Source organism: Clinocottus analis, unplaced genomic scaffold (genome assembly GCF_023055335.1).
Source record: "Clinocottus analis isolate CAN_PGR_092001 unplaced genomic scaffold, fCliAna1.0.p SCAF_5, whole genome shotgun sequence".
NCBI classification, from domain to species: domain Eukaryota; kingdom Metazoa; phylum Chordata; class Actinopteri; order Perciformes; family Cottidae; genus Clinocottus; species Clinocottus analis.
Window position 1 is genome coordinate 2,351,775 of NW_027176207.1, and position 18,624 is coordinate 2,370,398.

The window sequence follows — 18,624 nt, forward strand, 5'->3', positions numbered from 1 at the left end:
TGACTCTAATTCTGACAACAAACGAAGCTTTTCAGTCGTTAATCGAATAAATAAACAAGCGTCTGAAATTGGAGCGCTCGCTTGTTTTCATGTGACGGTTCAGGGTCGACACGAGGCAAAGCGAGTTTAAAAAAAGGCAAAGTTTTTCCAGGAAAGCCGGGCCTGGAGGGTCAGACCAAACAGAGCAAACACCGCCAAAACAAGGGAACGAGGCAAAGTACAAGAACAAGGCAAACTCCACAAGCGCTGTCGTCTGATGAGCAACACAACGTAGAAAAGGAAAGACAGAGGATATATAAATATATATAAACAAGCAGGTGAGGGAAGGAACTGAAGGAGATCTGAGGATGTCAAAATAAAAGAGGGGAACAGGAACGAGTGACACAAAAGGAAAGGACAGGAGCAGAATATCAACGAATTCTTTAACAATGACACATCTTTGGGTTTTTAATTGACCGAAATGTATTTTAAAGATGTCACTTCGGGCTCTCTGAACTTTTGATGGTCACTAGATAATCCTTTATTAGTCCCTCAGTGGGGACCAAAAAAAGAAAAGGGAGGCTACACAACACAATTGCTGTGCTAATATTCCCACAAGTTGCATAGGTCAGAACAATGCAGACCACACAAACACACACACACACACACACACACACACACTGCCAGCCAGAATTACCCCGACGTGGCCCCGCAGTTCTCACTCAGGCCTCCGGGGTCACGACTCTCCTCTGACTGACACGCTGGATGTCCGGGGGTTTCTCGCTCTGACACAAACCTCCCAAACCGGCGAAGGCCCGCGGCGCCGCGAGTGCGTCACCGCCCTCCTCCTCTCTCTCTCTCTCTCTCTCTCTCTCTCTCTCTCTCTCTTTCTCGGCCTCCGATCTGAGGTTTGTAGCACGGCGGCGCGACGGCCTCGTCGTGACGCACGGCAGAGACACACAGTCGCCCCTGCAGGCCGGCACGACTCCTGTGAATGAGCAGAAGTGCAGAATCTCAAGGAAAAAAACAGACCGGCGGTTATTGCTAGGCAACCACAGGAGAAAGCGAGGCGAGCGAGGCGGTCCTGTTTGGTTCACGATCGGGTTTTCGGCCCAGCGGGATGATGCGCTCGACTCCACAAAGCAACGCCGTGTTCCCAGTGCGGGTATTTGTGTCCAAATGCCACACAACGACCACTTCAAATACCACTTCCTGTTGTGCAAAACACAGTCCTACATTCCCCTGAGCCCGTGCCAAGATCCTCCCCCACCCTCCCTCCATCAGCACGTAGACCAAAGCAGTTGTCACATAAGAAAGTCCCCCGAGGAAGACATAATGGACTCCTCCTATACTGCACGAGCGCAACATGGCCGCGGGCAGAGTGGGCGGCGGAGCAACGCCGGCAACAATCGCTCAGCAATCTCCCAAGAAATGCCTCCGAGCTCGATAATTGGACGTGCAGCGGTTCACTGTGTATTTTTAGCCGTGCACGTTGCAGGCAATTTACTGTACCTGAGGAAATAGCTATGCACTGACCACACACACACACACACACACACACACACACACACACAGCTGCAGGACGAACACCAGATTTCGTCACTTTTTTCTACTTCTTCCACCTCCATTTCCTCTCTTTTCTGAACTCACTCCTCACGCACATGCATGCACACATGATCACATGACCACTCCCTCTGACATCCTCCCGTCAGCACTTCTCCATCTCTCTCTCTCTCTCTCTCTCTCTCTCTCTCTCTCTCTCTCTCTCTCTCTTTCTCTCTGTAGAGCATCTCATTCTGCTGACGCTAACATGCAGTCAGCGCGCTTCAGTCGGGGTGACCGATGGCCGCTCAGACCCTCACACACATTGACGTGAAGCTCTCGCTCCTGACGTGCACGCGTACGCATTATCGGCTAAACGCCATATGCCGTCGGCGGCCTCCTCTCTCTCCGACCCGATTGTCGGTGCAGGGATCTGCCTCGTGAGTGAGAAACAAGGCCCCTTCACACCCGCCGCTCTCCAGCTGTTGTTTTCCTCCAGCTTTTTCGACGGCAATGTATTAGCTGTGAAATCCTGCCTCGCTTCAAACGAAGACTTCACATCGTGTCACTGTTGTGTGCCGCTGCGATGAAACGTGCAGAACTCGCTCTGCACGTTGAGTCAGCCGGCGCGTCAGATCCTCACGGGGTATTTTTAAGAACCTTTGGTTGGATGATGAATAAAATCTCTGTTCTGTTTCTCTTTCTCTCTCTGCGTGTGTTTGTCTGTCTGTGTGTGTGTGTGTGTGTTTGTGTCTGTGTGTATCTGTGGTGCAGATCTCCGACGCCCTTCAGCAGAGCTACGCGACGTCGGCGCTGTGGCGGTTCCTCAGTCTGGGCTACGCCCTCATGCTCTGTCCCTTCATCATCGTCCTGGGGGGCATGTTTTTCTTGGCCACGGCGCTGTTTTTCCTGGACGACAGGGAGAAGGCCGAGAAACAGTAAGTGACTCAGGCGTCGTTTGAATAACTCGCGGTTATTTCATTCGCCGTTCATTCTTTAAATATTTAAGACACGCTCCAGATGTCCCTTCGCTGACTTCCCGACTAAAGAGGGCCACACTTCCGAACGCACCACCTCCTGCGCACGAGGTGGAGGAAGCAGCGATGCTATTGGTGTTATTCTGAGGAGCCATGAGAGACTTTTGACTGGACAATGCTGCACTCTTTACCCCAGCGATTGGGGGCTTAGACGCGTGTGAGGGGACAAGCTGCCCAGTGATGCCAACAATGGTGCCAACCCTGCAAGACTCAGAAAGGCCCCAGAGTCAATGCGAAGTCTCAGTCAGCTAAAAGTGCTCCGGAGCTGACACAAGCGGTTCTCGCCACCAATTTGTTTAAGTGCGCTTACTGAGACTTTCACAGGGCCGCTCTTTTTCATGCGTTCATATTTTTCTCTCTCAAATACCACACACACACACGCGGGAGCCCAGAATGGCACGACGCTACAGCCGGCCGTGGCCTTAAAAGGCTCAAACAAACACACTCATCCTCTTTCAGACGGGGAGACGTGACTTCTTGTTTGTTCCTACTTTTTTTTATCGCGTTGACTTACTCCCCTGGAGCCAGCGCCCACAGAAATGACTTCCTTCCTGCTGAAGATGAGGGACATTTTTAGGCAGGATGGCAGTCTGACGTCTGGCGTCCGCCTGCAGCCGCCTCGTCTTCACCCTGTGGAGTCGGTCCGCTTGTTGTTCCCACGGCCAAAAACGGTCCCCTCGTTGTAGAAAAGAGATTTTTGTACAACTTAAGCAGAATAAGCCCATGTGTAAGCATATGTACTGGAGAGGACGAGTGAAAATCTGCGAATGAAATGTGGGAACTGAGCTTGAAGTTTCAGTGGACTTACTGCGTTTTATAATCCCGGGGGTCAAGCCGCCATCTAAGCCGTTAATGTTTCCTCTGAGTGATGTTGAGACTTTTTAAAGGGGTCCCTGCAAAAGCACCGCTAAGCCATGCTGTGGCTTCTGTTGGACCGGATCCAGGGTTAACACAAAGAAGAGAAGAAATGCGGAACAATGACGAGTCACACTCCTGCCGTGCGGCGTGCCAGTGATAGATAGTAGTGTGCGGTTAAAGCTATCTCACCACATTGTGGCGCAGTGTGGGCAGATGGCACGAGTTCACTCAAACTCCAGCTAACCACAGCCTCTTGACTTAGCTAGCTAAGCTAACAGAGCAACAGATGGAGGGAAACCAACACAGAGGCGCATGGAGGCATCGGACGGTTGTTCCTGTATGTACTTTTTCACAAGTACAATCCTTAACATAGACGTGTGGAGGCTGGCTTCTGAGTTGTTTCAGACTTTTACGAAATATCTAAACTGTTGGCGCCACTTTCTTGAAAAAAAGTCCCTCCCTATTTATAGCTTTATTGATCGCTAACAAGCCGTTATTGTGAATAAATCTCTCTGGCTCTCCATATTGAGCAGCTGTGATGAATCAAATCATTAAGACATTAATAAAGGGTGAAAGGTTTATCCAATGGGCAAACAATGCGGCAGCACACAGTCATTGATACACAGTAATAAAGAGAAAGTCTCCCGTTATAAATGGTAATAATCTACCTTATCAGAAAGTGCGTTCACACACGTGTACACCAGAAGAGTCACTTCCAGCTTTGCCTGCTCGCCTCACATGTAGACGGGTTAATCATGCACCAGCTTGTCAGATTACATCAAGGTGTATAAATATGTATTTATAGACTGTATATATTCAGCAAACATACCGTCGCATACCTCACATGCTAAACTAAAGGCCTCTACAGAACTGTACAGATTTGTACTGAGCCTCCCGATGGAGACACAACTCGAACTTGAACAGCAGCAGCTCTTATGTAACGAGCTGCCAACAGCACCTCGGGGACCGAGGAAGATGACAACATCCACAACTTTGTAAAACTAGACTTTTTTTTTTCTTCTTCTCCCGACTGCGATATTAATAGATTCCATTCACGCTATAAAGCCCCCGATTTATAAACCCTCCCCCGTCTTTACAGAGCGTTTTGCGGCTTTTTTCCCCTCCTCCTTTGAGTCGCTCCTCAGATACTCAGAGCTATTTATAAAAAAGCGCGGAGCCGAGCGAGTAACTCACTGGAGCGCGCCTTTCTATTTCCAGCCTTAAAGAGTGCTTTATTATTTCGAGGTTGTTAGCTTTTTTTGGGGTGGGGCTGCGGGGTTGCCATTAATAGCTCTGGTTCAGTGTCCTTCCTCCCCCTCCTCCTCCTCCTCCTCCTCGCATCAACCCAGTCCGCATTCACACTTAGTCTCCTCTGTCGTGCCAGAGCGCCTTCACAATACAGAGTCAGCGTGGGTCAAAGGTCGGCTGAGCGCTGACTGACAGGCCGATGACCGACAGATCCGCATGTGATGAGCCAAACTGAGTGAGATGGTTCGGGGTCAGAAGAACAGGTGCTGAGTGTGGCGTGATGAGCTCTGTCTGAACGTGTTTGTGCATCCCTGATTCCTCAATTCTCTCTCCGCAGGTTGAGCCAGATGACGCGCCCGCCCTCCTCAGTCAAGGTATGACCAGGTAAATTTTTACGGCCTTTTTATTTCTGCCGACGACGCTTTTACACTTTTAGGGCTTTTTTTCACCTCAGCGGTTTAAGTGGCTCGGTGAACATCTAATTACCTAGAGAAGCATCATGCAGACACTCTTTTCATGAGGAGGAACAGAAAAACAAGATTCTTAAGGACTTAATAGTCATTTTGACCCCCGAGGCCCTCCACAGCTTCATGACAGTGTAAACGCCGGAGGGGACACATGCTGATGCTGCCCATATGATTGATCTATAGTCCATTTCCCATTGTACTCTGGGAGTGTCCAGGCATTCCTGGAGTGCTGGTTGTTTGACCAACTATCTGGCCTCTTTATCAAGACCCGAGCCGCCTTCCCTCCTTCCTGTCTTTATCACACTCACACACGCGGTGCAAAAACCCCTCTAATTATGAACGGAGCAAAGAAAAAAAAGACACAATAATTGGCGGCACACAAGCTGCGGGACAATGGGGAGCTACTGTATGAAAGAATAACAAGATTAAACTCTGACTCACTGATTAGAAGGACAAGGAATCTGTTGAGACTTATTTGTAAAGGATATCGTGTTTAGCCAAAAGGTCAAGGTTTTACCCCCTTCCTAATCATTCCTCGTAACCTTATCTGGGTTTATTTGTCCTCTAAACATTCCTACTATATGTACTTCAAGAGCAAAGGAAATAGGTCATGGACGTGTGTACTGCTGGCTTTATTATCACCTCCATGCAATAATGCTCCTCGTGCAGGGAGAGATAGAGGAGGTCAGCGCAAGAGTCATGACAAACTAATCTCTTCCCGTGGATATATTTTCCATGAAAAAAAAAAGTTTATTTCTTGGTTTTGCATGGATTAAAATACGTCAACCAGGATGTGATCCTACGCTCTGTGAGAAGAGCTCTGATGAGGTGTTTTCATGATGAAATTGCACCAACTCGTGAGAAGCAGCGGGTCGATGTGTGAAGGGCTTCTTACAGGACGGGTCCGGTTCAGTTGAGGAAGCCGTGTGATCTGCCATTTGCAGCTCTGTGCAGTATTTGAAGGCAACCATCGATTTGATGGAAACAGAACAAAGGAAAAAGGAAAATTCCTGCAGGCGGAAGACGGGATGATCCCATGAACTACAAGAACCCTTCATATCTTTGCTGCCTATATTCTCAAACCTTCATTAACATACTTTGAAAAAAAAAAAGATAGCATTAAACAAAAATAAACTTCATGTAAATAATCAACTGGGAAAGTTTGATGGCAATATCTTTTACATATTTTACCCTCCTCACCAGGGGTCATAGGTCAGTTACGTCCATTGTGAAAAAAGATTACTCCTTTGTGCGTTCAAAGGCGCTCTGACATTTGAGCGTCGGCCGATAAAAAAGCAGGTTCAAGGTCCGGCTTCATCGTCTCTTCGTATTGTATTACGACACAGAATCTCACTATCTGTTGGTAATAATTCAGGATGTAGATGTTAAATGTTGTCAGAAGTTTTTTTTGGGGGGGGGGGGGATTTAATTAAATGTCTTGTATTCATTTTAGATGTTACGTATCTGCAGTCGGACACATTTTAAATCTGCAGCGTGTCCTTGAAAGTCTGCCTCACGTAGTGTAGTATTGATGGAGAGTGTGATAGATTGCCCACACGAGCAACTTTGAAAGCTCCAGGAGTTGCGTTGTGCATTGATGAATGGGAGGCGACGGCTGTGTTGAAGGCGGGAAATACATCTAAAAAACACATGCCTCTTAAAAATGTATAAAGAAATATGGAGGACACACAGTTTGCATGTTAGCGGGCCACAATATGTAAAATTAAAGCTGCACAGTCTTTAACTGCAAGTCATCACCGTTGACAGGGTGGCGTTAGCATGCACACGGTGACATGACAGGGCATAGCGTCAGCATGCACACGGTGACATGACAGGGCATAGCGTCAGCATGCACACGGTGACATGACAGGGTGGCGTTAGCATGCACACGGTGGCATGACAGGGTGGCGTTAGCATGCACACGGTGGCATGACAGGGTATAGCGTTAGCATGCACACGGTGGCATGACAGGGTATAGCGTTAGCATGCACACGGTGGCATGACAGGGTGGCGTTAGCATGCACACGGTGGCATAACAGGGTATAGCTCTAGCGTGCACACGGTGACAGGGTGGCGTTAGCATGCACACGGTGACATGACAGGGTGGCGTTAGCATGCACACGGTGGCATGACAGGGTGGCGTTAGCATGCACACAGTGACATGACAGGGCATAGCGTTAGCATGCATGTGGTGACATGACAGGGTGGCGTTAGCATGCACGTGGTGACATGACAGGGTGGCGTTAGCATGCACACGGTGACATGACAGGGTGACGTTAGCATGCACACGGTGACATGACAGGGTGGCGTTAGCATGCACACGGTGACATGACAGGGTGGCGTTAGCATGCACACGGTGACATGACAGGGTGGCGTTAGCATGCACACGGTGACATGACAGGGTGGCGTTAGCATGCACACATTGACAGGACAGGTTCCCACGTGGTCGCCACACATATCAGGTTTCAGTGGACGCTCTCAGCCTGAGGGTTTCATCCGTCCTCCATCTGTCACACACAACAGCAGCAGCAGCAGCTAAAGCATTTTCTCCCCGCTGTCAAAAACATGGCTGCTAATTATATAGAACAGCGACTCCAGCTGCACGAGGTCAGAGTCGAATGTACCTGCGAGCTGATCATTTCAATTCTAAAGTGAACCACCTCGTTGATTGATTTTCAACAAATCTGTTGTGGAGGATAATCCAATCAGTGTCAGGCTCTATTCCCCTCCCTCGGGGCTGACTCGCAGATCAATACAGTTCACAGTTCATCCGCTCTGCGACGACAAGTGTTCAGTCTCCGCGCCGCCGCGGGAAACAATTAGAAGGAGGTGGCGGCGTGAGGCTCTACGGCGGTGTTGTGCAGATGATAGTAAAAGTGTCGGGCTCTGACAAGGAGTGGAAGTGAAGGAGAGGGACATTAGAGGAGGAGGGAAATGACACGCGGCCGATGAACAAAATGAGGATGAAGAGCAGCAGTGATCGCCTAAGCTGTTGGACATCGCAAGCTATTAATCACCGGTGGTGCGATCCCAGACGAGGGGGGGGATCAGATACACTGAGGTCCAATTAACTTCCTCTGCAGGAGGAACCGGCCTCCACCAACCAGAGTGACCTCACGGCGGCGCGTGATGACTGGAGGACATCCCCGAGCCGGAGGGAGGCGGGTGTGGGGCTGTCGAAAAGAGATCGGCGTGAGATCTGACAGCGGAGCTTCGCGCTCATTTATTCAGTAACCACGATCCCGTATTACCCGGGAAGGAAACTCGCATCGCGAGGCCCAACTCTGATTTGGTCGCCGCTGCCCGAACTTTAACCGTTAAGAGTGTTTACACAGCTGCAGGCGCATACTTTCCTTCTTCACACTCTTATCGTTCAACCCAAAGCTCCGAGTCCTGAGTCAGCAGAATGGGTTGATGGTGACCACAGACCACACACACACATATAGTCACACACACAGTGTACAGCAGGCTCTGGTGTTAAGCTTCTTCAGAAAGGCCTTCGACTTTCTCGCTCTTTCAACGTGAAAAAAGAGAGAGAGAGACCCAATCGCTGCTCTCTTTCTCCAGTAAAGGATCTTTTGTCTCGTCCTCGAAAGAGAAGCCAATCAGATCCCGCGTGAGTTGCATCGCCGCCGCCAAAAAAACCCACTACAAGTTCACCCCGCTCGCCAGACCAATCAGACCCCCCCCCCAACCCTCTTCTGCTCGGGAAAGCCAACAGTTCCCAGCACGGTAATCTGAGCCACGCGTATCAAAGCATCCGCAGCTTTAATTATCTCAATGGCGCGCTGGCATCGGAGCAACCTCGTCTCCAGTTTGGCTCACGAACAATTGGCAGTTTACGGCAATGACTGACACTCATAATTGAGGGGAAACGGTTCATCCCCGCAGAGGAGAGGATCTGCATCCACAGAACCGAAAACAACTACCCTCCCTGTTTGAGCCTTGTTTGTTTGCATGTGTCTGCATGTGTATACGCAACAGTGCACGTCTGTGTCTGCACACTGTGGATCGCTGGGTGTGTGTTTTGGGGAATATGAGACAGTAGCTGGAGTCGCTCCAGCGAGCTTCCCTGCACTAATCCCGTCGTAGCAGCAGTACAGCTTGTGTGCTGGAGCATCCAGAGCTCCGTGATGACGGACCGCAAACAAACAGCAAGACTCCGCCATCTCTCTCCTGCACGCTGAAGACAGAATTCAGAGGTTTTAAGCTCCAAATAGAGAGACGTTTTCCCCACACTTTCCCTCATATGAGCTTTGGTTATCTGCATTTTAGTAATCAGTTGATTGCCATTAACAGATAATAATATGAATCAGTCCTGTATGTATTTATTCAACCCATAATATGAGATGGTTGTACTTAAGTAAATACCTTGAGAGACGTGTGAAGATAATGCAATGAGCATAATGCACATGAACAGAGGCATTGTACTTTTATACCACTATTTATTTTGATTATGAATGTTTGACCAACACTTTATTTCTACTTTTACTAAAAGATCTCACAGTCTAACAATATCACTTTTACATTAATAGATATAATATTGCAATATATAACTCTTAGTAAAAGTCTCCATAAATTGTGTTTAACATATTTTATATAATATAATAATATTATGAAGAAAGCCTTTTTTACATCAGCAAAACCTTCCATTTAATAATATTTGTGTATATGCTTAGTAACATATTGTATATACACAGACACTGAGCCTGTGTGTTACTGTGGTTTATGGCTTGCTGTTGTATATACTGTGGGGGGGGTCTGCAGTACACAAACTGTTGTGTGTTGGTATGCAGTGTGCAGCACAATATTGAGGTCACAGGCTGGTCCTGGTGTGCAGGCGTTATCAGGAAGGTCCTAACAGATGGCCCAGGAGCTTTCGACCTCAACATTAATTACATGAGAGTGTCCTGTGGTGAGGCCAGAATCTAACCCCTCTCTCCCTCTCTCTCTCTCTCTCTCTCTCTCTCTCTCTCTCTCTCTCTCTCTCTCTCTCTCTCCATCTCTCTTGCAGGTGACAGCAACATGAAGACCCCCCCCCCCCCGAAGAGCAGCCAAACTCTACTAGGATGACAAATTGGATATAAAAAGCGAGGGCAGCTGATCCTCTCCTTGAAAAGCCACGTCCACGTTCTCGTCATCGACCGCCCCCGCCACGATCATCCTCCTCCTCCTCCTCCTCCTCCTCCTCCTCCTGCTGCTCTTCCTCTCCACACACTCACAGAGCGCTGCTCTGAACTGAAAGGAGGGAGCGTCTTGCCCCCTCCGTTGAGCGGCCCGGCCTCCAAATCGCGGGTCGCTGAGGAAGAGCACAGCGGCGAGCTGACGCCGACAGCTGGTGTCCTCTTCGCCTCTGTCCGCCGGGACCCACTGAACCGTCCAGGGAGGGCGTGGGGGGTGCGAGGGGGGCGTCACAACCCCCCGTCACCCCTCCGACTCCCGATGCCATACTACTGAATGCTGACCATGAACCTGCCCTGTCTGTCTGCTCGTCTGTCCATCTGTCCGTCTGTTACATCGGCCGTCAATCTGCACCACAGTGCCATCGCGTCATTACATTCCTTTTCCGACTTTGCACTGACCGCCAACAACAACAACAACGACGACCCTCATGACTTCTGATCACTGACTACGTCTACATGAACAGCGCAATTCAGCCGCCGGCGGCGGCGATGAAATTAGTTTGACTTGCCGCAACACTCGGAGCCTGCAAACAGAGAGAAGCTGTAAAATTCAAGCGATGCGGCTCGTTAAAGTTTGAAATATAAAAGGTCAAAGTGTTCATCTGTTCATCAGGCCGACCGATGATGTGACTAAAACCCGATCGCCCTGCACATCTCGGCCTCGGTATCGACATCAAACGTGAACGCGGAGCTCAGCTGTGAGTGTAAACGTAGCCGTCAAAGCCAAAAAAGTGTTAGCGTCAGTGAATCAGCCTTAAACACTGCAGCGTTGCCATCAAACAGCTGCTTCCTTTGACTCCCCCACACATGTTTTTATTTTATTTTGCGCTTTTAGCACTTACATCGGCGTACACAGAGGACATGACAGATGAGGGATTTCTGCACATTATTTTTCATGAACTTTCTTGTGATTTTTTTCTTCTTTCGCGTGGTGTTGGGTTTGAAACTGGAGGTCGCTGCCTATGATCGTTTCAGAAGGACCATGATGCAATCCGGGTTGGGAGGGGGGATTTAAAGCAGACACTGGACTATATGTTGTTGTTTTTTATAATTTATAATGTACAAGCTTTTCCCAAAAGTAAGTGAAAGGCTTCTCTTTTGACTTTTTAAGGAGTAGCACCTCTGTGTTTTTTTGTGCACACGAGAAGCAATACAAAGAACCAACCTTTCTGCTCCACGCTGCCTTATCAGTGAGCGAGGCTTCTCTTCAGATGGGATCCGCTCTCTGATGGTTGGGTTTTAAATTTCCAAGCACACCGCCCCGCACACACACACGCGCCTCTTTTTAACGACGGATTCCACTTCCAGTCCATGCCGGTTACAATACCGGGCATTGTGCAGAGAGAGAGAGAGAGAGAGAGGCCGTTCCCCCCTCTTGCAATTGTATAGATATCCCATTCCACCATTAGGAGAAAAGGACCTTTGAGGAGAGCAGGGAGGCCGCGCTCATCACTCCATTACTGAGGGAAATCAAAATTCCAGACAGGAACAGGAAATCCTTCCTCCGTAGGTCAGACTGATGGCGAGCTCTTATCGCTGATAACGGATATCACAGGAATCTTACATCTTTCCCCTCTCTGAAACCAGACCAGCAACTCCTCAGATGTCTCCTTTAATACCTGCGCCACAAGACATAGAAGTACACAAACAAGCAGGGGGGGGGACATTTTTTTATTTCCTCACATGCTTTAATAAGTATTTGTAATCATGCAACTTTAATGCAAAACCCAACAAGGACGGAAAAAAAACACATCCGCTATCGCTAGTTGCTTGTAAAGAGTTAGGCCATTAGAAGATACCCTGAAGATGCTTTTTTGTTGCACAGTACCTGGCGGATACACTTTTACTGGAAACCTTGAAGCCGCTAATGGTGTCAAAGGTTTGAAAACTGATGCATTAAGCGAGAGAAAAGACACTTCTCAGACCTCCAAGTAAACACACAAAGAGGAGGATGGAGCGGCCTCAGCGGAGGAAACGTCGAGGGGGTTCTCGTAGCATCGATGAGCGAGCACGACTCACCGGCTGTGTGCGGGGTGCTGTGTGTGTGTGTGTGTGTGTGTGTGGGGTGCTGTGTAGGCGGCGCCCTTGTCGCCTGATCATTAGCTTTAGCTTCTCTCCAACTGCGTGGAGCTCTCTGAATGTGACGCGTTTACACACCTACATCTTCTTAACGGACGAAGCTTCTTACCTTTTGTTTGATTTTCTTTTTCCTAATGTTACCAAATGAGTTTTAATTTTGAATAACTACAATAGAGATATATATATATATATATAGAGAGAGAGAGAGATATAAAGCTATATCACGCAGCAACTTTAATATATTGTAAATGATGGCTTGGATGCAATGTATTTATTTGTTTGTTTATCATAATGAAGAATAATCTATAAAGGGAAGTTTAAGGTTTGAGTATACTACATGTTGTTGTATGTTGTTGGGTTTAGAAATGCCTGTTTGTTCATCCTTTTGTATCGCGATGAAACTACACAATACCTTCTCACATCACTGAGATTCACACCCGTTTACTGTGACCGCGAACTGGACCTCTCACACGTTTTACACACACACACACAAAGGAACTGCGACGTGATGGATTTTACTGCTCTAATCTTTAGGGTGCAAGACTTTTTGCATCCATTTTGTAGCTCTTGTAAATGTTTTTAATTTTCCATTTTAAGAAACAACTGATCAAAACCATTTTGCACACGTAAAGTTCAGGGATTGATTTGAACCACGGCCCGGCATCGACCCGCCGGCCTCCGCCCGCCTCGTGGCGCTCACGCGGAGGGCGTCGGCTCTGGTCAGATGGGTCACCGATTGAGTTTCACTTTTGCCAAATTTAGTTAAATTCAGCAGCAATCCCTGGGGAGAATCGACCCGTCGTGTGGAGTGATTCTCCGCTGTTAACCGCTGACGTGATGTGCTGGGAAATGTGCTCCTTCTTGTCATACAAGAATCCTGTATAAAGAAACCTATTTCTGATGTTTGAGCAGAAAACAGAGGTGATTTTTTTATTTGTTAGAGCGCGTCAATACGAGAGAAGTGTCGAGAAAATTTAAAAAGAATATCGTTCGAGAACTGAACTGTGACGCTCCCTCTGGAGGGTGTGGGGGGGGGGGGGGGGGTAGAACATGTACATGTCTGTAAATCAAATAAACCTATTTAATCACTTCACACCACCGCGTTGGCTCCGTCTGTATGATGTCATGCGCTGCATGCTGTGCATGTCTGTACTGTGCATGTCTGTACTTTGCATGTCTGTACTGTGTATGTCTGTACTGTACATGTATGTACTGTGCATGTCTGTACTGTGCATGTCTGTACTGTGCATGTCTGTACTGTGCAAGGATGGAAGACAGCTGGAGGGATCACATGAGTTAGGTTGAGGCAACTAAATCACCAACTTTTAGGTTAAGGCAACACAACCACCAACATTTAGGTTGAGGCAACACAACTACCAACTTTTAGGTTGAGGCAACACAACCACCAACATTTAGGTTGAGGCAACACAACCACCAACTTTTAGGTTGAGGCAACACAACCACCAACATTTAGGTTGAGGCAACTAAACCAAGACCATTGAGGCCTTTAAACAACACACATTTAGGTTTAGACAACTACGTAAACCACCAATATTTAAGTTGAGACAACTAAACCACCACCGCGCTGTGGAACTGGTGTCCTGGTTGTTGTCCTGTCGGTTGGACTCGTCCACCAATAGTTGTCTGTTTAGATATTGTGAAGTACGTCACTTGCTTCACCACACGGATGCATTTAATCTGAGTCGACCACGAACACGAACAAGGATGCTGATGTTCCCGTCCATGTGTTGGATTCTGCAGCGTTACAACTGCTGATACCGTAAAAAACAACAACAACAACGTTATCTTCCAGTTGCAGGTTTTTCTATTACAGTTTGAGATTCATGGGTACATTGAGGTTGCTGTTGAGTAGCAATCGTATCACAAAGAGCATGAATGTAGCTCTGAATATGATTGTTAAAATGTGTTTGGTAGATTCCTGCTATCTCTTGTTTGTTATTCAGGAATTAAAACGGACCCATCTGCACATTGGACTTGTAGTTTGATGCTTACCTTCCTTAAGGGGCCACAAAAAGGGTAAAACAACGATGAGATGCTCGTGCAGTAATGAGAGAATACCCTCACTCCTTACCCTCACCCTCTAATGGATTCATAGCAATATCTGATGAAAAGCAATTATGAAGCGCAAACCACAAAGGAACCATTGAGCAGCGAGCTTATTGCTTTTCCATCTGGTGGAACGAGTCATTTAAACATGTATAGTAGTGTTATCGAGTACATTTTGTCTCTCTCGACAGAGAAAATGGCTCCAGCCTTCTTTCTCTTTATCTTGATGAACAAAAGAAGCACACAAAGGAGCAGAAACATTTAAAGCCTGGCATCATATCCATCTCATCCTTCTCCCCTCCTATCTCCTCGGACCCTTCTCTCCACTAGTAACCTCTCTCTTTATGTAATTAAAAGCACAAATAGTTAATATAACTTGTCCTTTACAACACTGTCAACTGCTTTGGGTGCTGGTCAATGTGAAGAATGAGTCAAATGAACAAGTTTAATCCAAACACAAACCTCTGGAGACCAATATGAAATGTATTTTCAATAAGAGAGGATGATAATGTACTTCTCCTTTATGTTTCTCCCCTCCTTCCTCCCTTTTCATCCTCACAAACACAGTTAGTTAAACAGGACCGACACAGAAAGAAAGTCAGTCTGTTGATTCACAAATGAACTAATCTTGTCTCTAATTATGTCTCAGAGTCTGTTTTTTATGAACTAGCAGGTGTGTGTAATGCTCTCCTTTACGTGTTTTGACAGAGACACGAGCTTCACATTCACATAAAGCATTTAGATCTATGAGGATATTTACTTTGGAGAAAGCTTCGGCGCAGTAAATTCTCTCAGTTTGTGGAATAATTCACGTTAATTATCCAATTTGGCTGCAAACCCCAACGCTGACTCTTATAATCAGCCAGCATGTTGTGCAATAGTTACAGCTATTGTTGCCAGGGCTGACTTTACTTTATACACTTGTTCAAGTGAAGGTGTACAAGAATGAGCCGGGTCAAAGGTAACACGTCGACGACTTTGCTCTGAAATGCGCACCACTTTCGAAGAACTGGATACCATGTTTCCTCGTCTCCTCATCTCCGCAGAGGCTCCATACAAAGACTTGATTTTCCTGCAGCAGAATGAAGCGCTGCATTGTCCGGGGGCAGTCAGGCGGAGCCTCTGAGGCTCGGCCCGTAAAGTAATCTTCGCAGCTCCCTCAGAGCGGTTTACAGACGCACTGACACATCCCAGACGCGACACACCCGCGCCGTGGACGCAGCGGAGAAGGAAAAAAAACATAATATTTACCTTCGACAGGAAGCGAGGAAGTCCACGCTAAAGGACGCTCAGTAGGAAGGGCGGCTAATAGCGCTAATGGACTTGTGTATGACAGGGCTGCGCGAGCACAAAGAGTAAGTACACGCTGCATTTGTGACAAAAGAAGACACGAGACGGCCTTTCATTAGGCAGAGCCACTATTTTAAACGGAGCTTTGTATCCGACGTGGGCCTCAGTTTGAAGAGGGCTGGATTACATAGGAGCCAGAAGAGGAGGAATTAGTGTGTGGTCGGTGGATGACCAGGAGAAAAACCAACACCCTTTTCCCACAGTCGGACCAATATGTGCCCCCGAAGTCAGACGCCTCCAATCTCAAAGTCAACACACCTACTATAGTCGAGCAGCGGGCAGGAAGCGGCGGGGCGTGGGCAGGAAAAGGGGAGCCGCTCTATAGCGAGCGCTGGAATTTCCATTTGCGCTGTTGCCACTTTAGCTCACAGAGGACAGACTTTGTGCAACGTGAAAGGGTGAGGGTTCGTCCAGGCTGAGGGACAGCCGCCGGTGCAGAGGAAGCTTCAGAAGGTCAGATCCTTCCAGGGCTTCAAACGCAGCCTTGTTGTTTTAAAGTCACCGTGCGTTAGGAAGCTCAGCGGCCCGTTGTGACATGGACTCATGAATAAAGTTCTCAGTTTGAGTCAAAATGATGCATTCGTACTGCTTTCAGACTTCAGAAATATAAATATGCACAAGTGTTACACTGGAAATGAGACTATTACTTTAAAGGTTTCTCATGTGTTTCATGAAATTAACATCTGATAATTCATAATGATGAATAAAACATCATATTATTACATAACTCACAAGAGGGATGATGCTTAAAGTGTGTGAGGATTTGTTGATGATCACCTAAGAATTCACCTGGAACACATTTTAATCAATGTAATCAATGTTTCAATTAAAATCTGTGTTTAGAGATACAATTATGGTGCAATGGGTTCGTTAATGTTATTAAATCCTTTGACAATTACACACTTCTTCCCATAGAGCACAAACACTTTGAACAACTTCACACACACACACACACACACACACACATGGAATATATGTCTTATATGTTTGGTCATTGTGTCCATTTTCAAAAAAATAAATGCAGTTATCATACGGCATAACGCACAGCAGGAAGTTGCGGTGACGGTCCAACAATGTAATAAATCTGTGACGACGTCGTGTTCTTCATCTCTCCCTCCATCCATGACGGGGCGATGAGGGTGAACACAACAAACATGCGAAGGCCTCCGTTAAAGAACGGTTTCTATTATAAATGAAGACTGTAAACGGGCTCATCTCGACAGCGTGTCATTATGAAATTACAACACAAAAGCTGTGTGTCGCGGTGACAACCATCACGTTTAATCACCGTGTTTCTGTAGCGCAGCAGACAGGACGCACGCCGCTGAATGCACTGACTGCACGCCGCCGTGGAGGAAAAGCGTCGGCTGAATGAAATGTAACATTCAACAAGAACTGGGCTCCATCACAAATGGAGGAAAGGAGACTTCTGACTTCTCCTCCTCGTGTGGAGAAACAACCCATCATTAGCAGGATCACATCTCCTCTGTGAATCTCTCACCTTCTCTCTGTTGACACCCACCCGGCTCTCCCGAGCTGCTTCACGCTGCAGAAACACAGAAAACTAAAGCAAGTGTGGCGGAAAACATTGCTGAAGTCTCACCTGGAGCGGTTTGTCCTGTTTGCAGACTCCTTCCGTGTGAAATAGTTTCATCTGCATGTGATCTGTTTCTCATCTATTAAGCCGTTGAAAACTGTGGAACCAGTTTTGTCTCTCGACCTCCTATTCCCCTGCGTTTGAGTCGTCGTAGGAACCCCAAATTTGTGTTTATTGTATGTATTTGTTCAGCAAAGTCTTGGGAAAAAAAATGTATATTTGCAAAAAAAAAACACTTTCGAAAGAAATTTTGATCATAACTATGAACATCCAGCATGATATGAGCCAGATTCCCCAAAAATGCCTCCTGGAGCGAACAATAAGACACCTTTTTGGAAAGATTAGGGCCTAAAGAATCAGAACCTGCAACAAAAATCACAATAAAACAAAGACTTGGCCTGTTAGGAAGGAGTTTCAGTCAAGAAACTGAGTCATTCGGTAAAAAAATGGAAAAGAATTACGTATTTTATGCCAAAAGATTGTCTGAATGGGGCATGCTGGGACTTAAAATGGAAGCGGGAGGATTTCCCAAAAGGTTAATACTATTTTATGACGTAATTGTTTTTAGTCCACAGCGTCCACGGTACTCTAAAATACAAAAAATGTGAATAAAACATTGAGGAAATGAGCGCAGACTGCTGCACGCGCTGCATTGTGGGAAGACAAAGATGCAAACCGACAAACTGAAGTCGCCCAGCGGCCGCGCAGCACACGTTTTCTTCCTCCCGACACAAGTGAACATGAGGGATTAAAAGGAGAAGCAGAGAACAACAATTGACTCTGCGGGGCTGTTAGTGCAATTGAGGGGAAAAGGCAGAAATAGCCGCTTCATTAGAGCGTCGCTGGAGGCGGCGACGTGCTCAAGTTCTCAACCACTGTCATTACGAGGAGGCAGGATGGGGATCAAACAGCCGAGTGACCTTCACGTCACGCCGATGCCGTTAAAAGGGCAATTTGAGAAAATGTGGCGAAAACAGGGCGTCGATATGCAGGAAGCAGTTTTATTTCATAATACAGTATGCAGTGTTTTTATTGCATTAATAAAGTCAAATTAAAATGTGTTTCATTGATCTAGAATTACACATGAAGCCAGGAAAACATCTTTGTACTGAGATTTAGTGGCTTATCCTGAGATTTCTGGAAAGAGACGATGCTTTTGGACTTAAAACAGCACAAGCTGAGTGTCATATAGTTCCTTTATATTGTCGAGAAGAGAC

The 18,624-nt window shown here is 47.0% G+C and overlaps 1 protein-coding gene across 2 annotated transcripts in view; it reads left to right on the forward strand.

Moving 5' to 3' along the window:
* Positions 1 to 13,413, forward strand: part of spns2 (SPNS lysolipid transporter 2, sphingosine-1-phosphate) — a 62,376-nt gene extending 48,963 nt beyond the window's left edge. The window contains exons 11-13 of one of the 2 annotated variants that reach the window (XM_068600891.1): positions 2,296 to 2,459; positions 5,002 to 5,048; positions 10,146 to 13,413. In XM_068600891.1, coding sequence (XP_068456992.1) covers positions 2,296 to 2,459; positions 5,002 to 5,044 — 207 coding nt within the window. In that variant the 3' untranslated portion in view covers positions 5,045 to 5,048; positions 10,146 to 13,413. The remainder of the gene's footprint in view (positions 1 to 2,295; positions 2,460 to 5,001; positions 5,049 to 10,145) is intronic. The other variant, XM_068600887.1, reaches the window with a different exon arrangement.
* Positions 13,414 to 18,624: the final 5,211 nt, after the last annotated feature.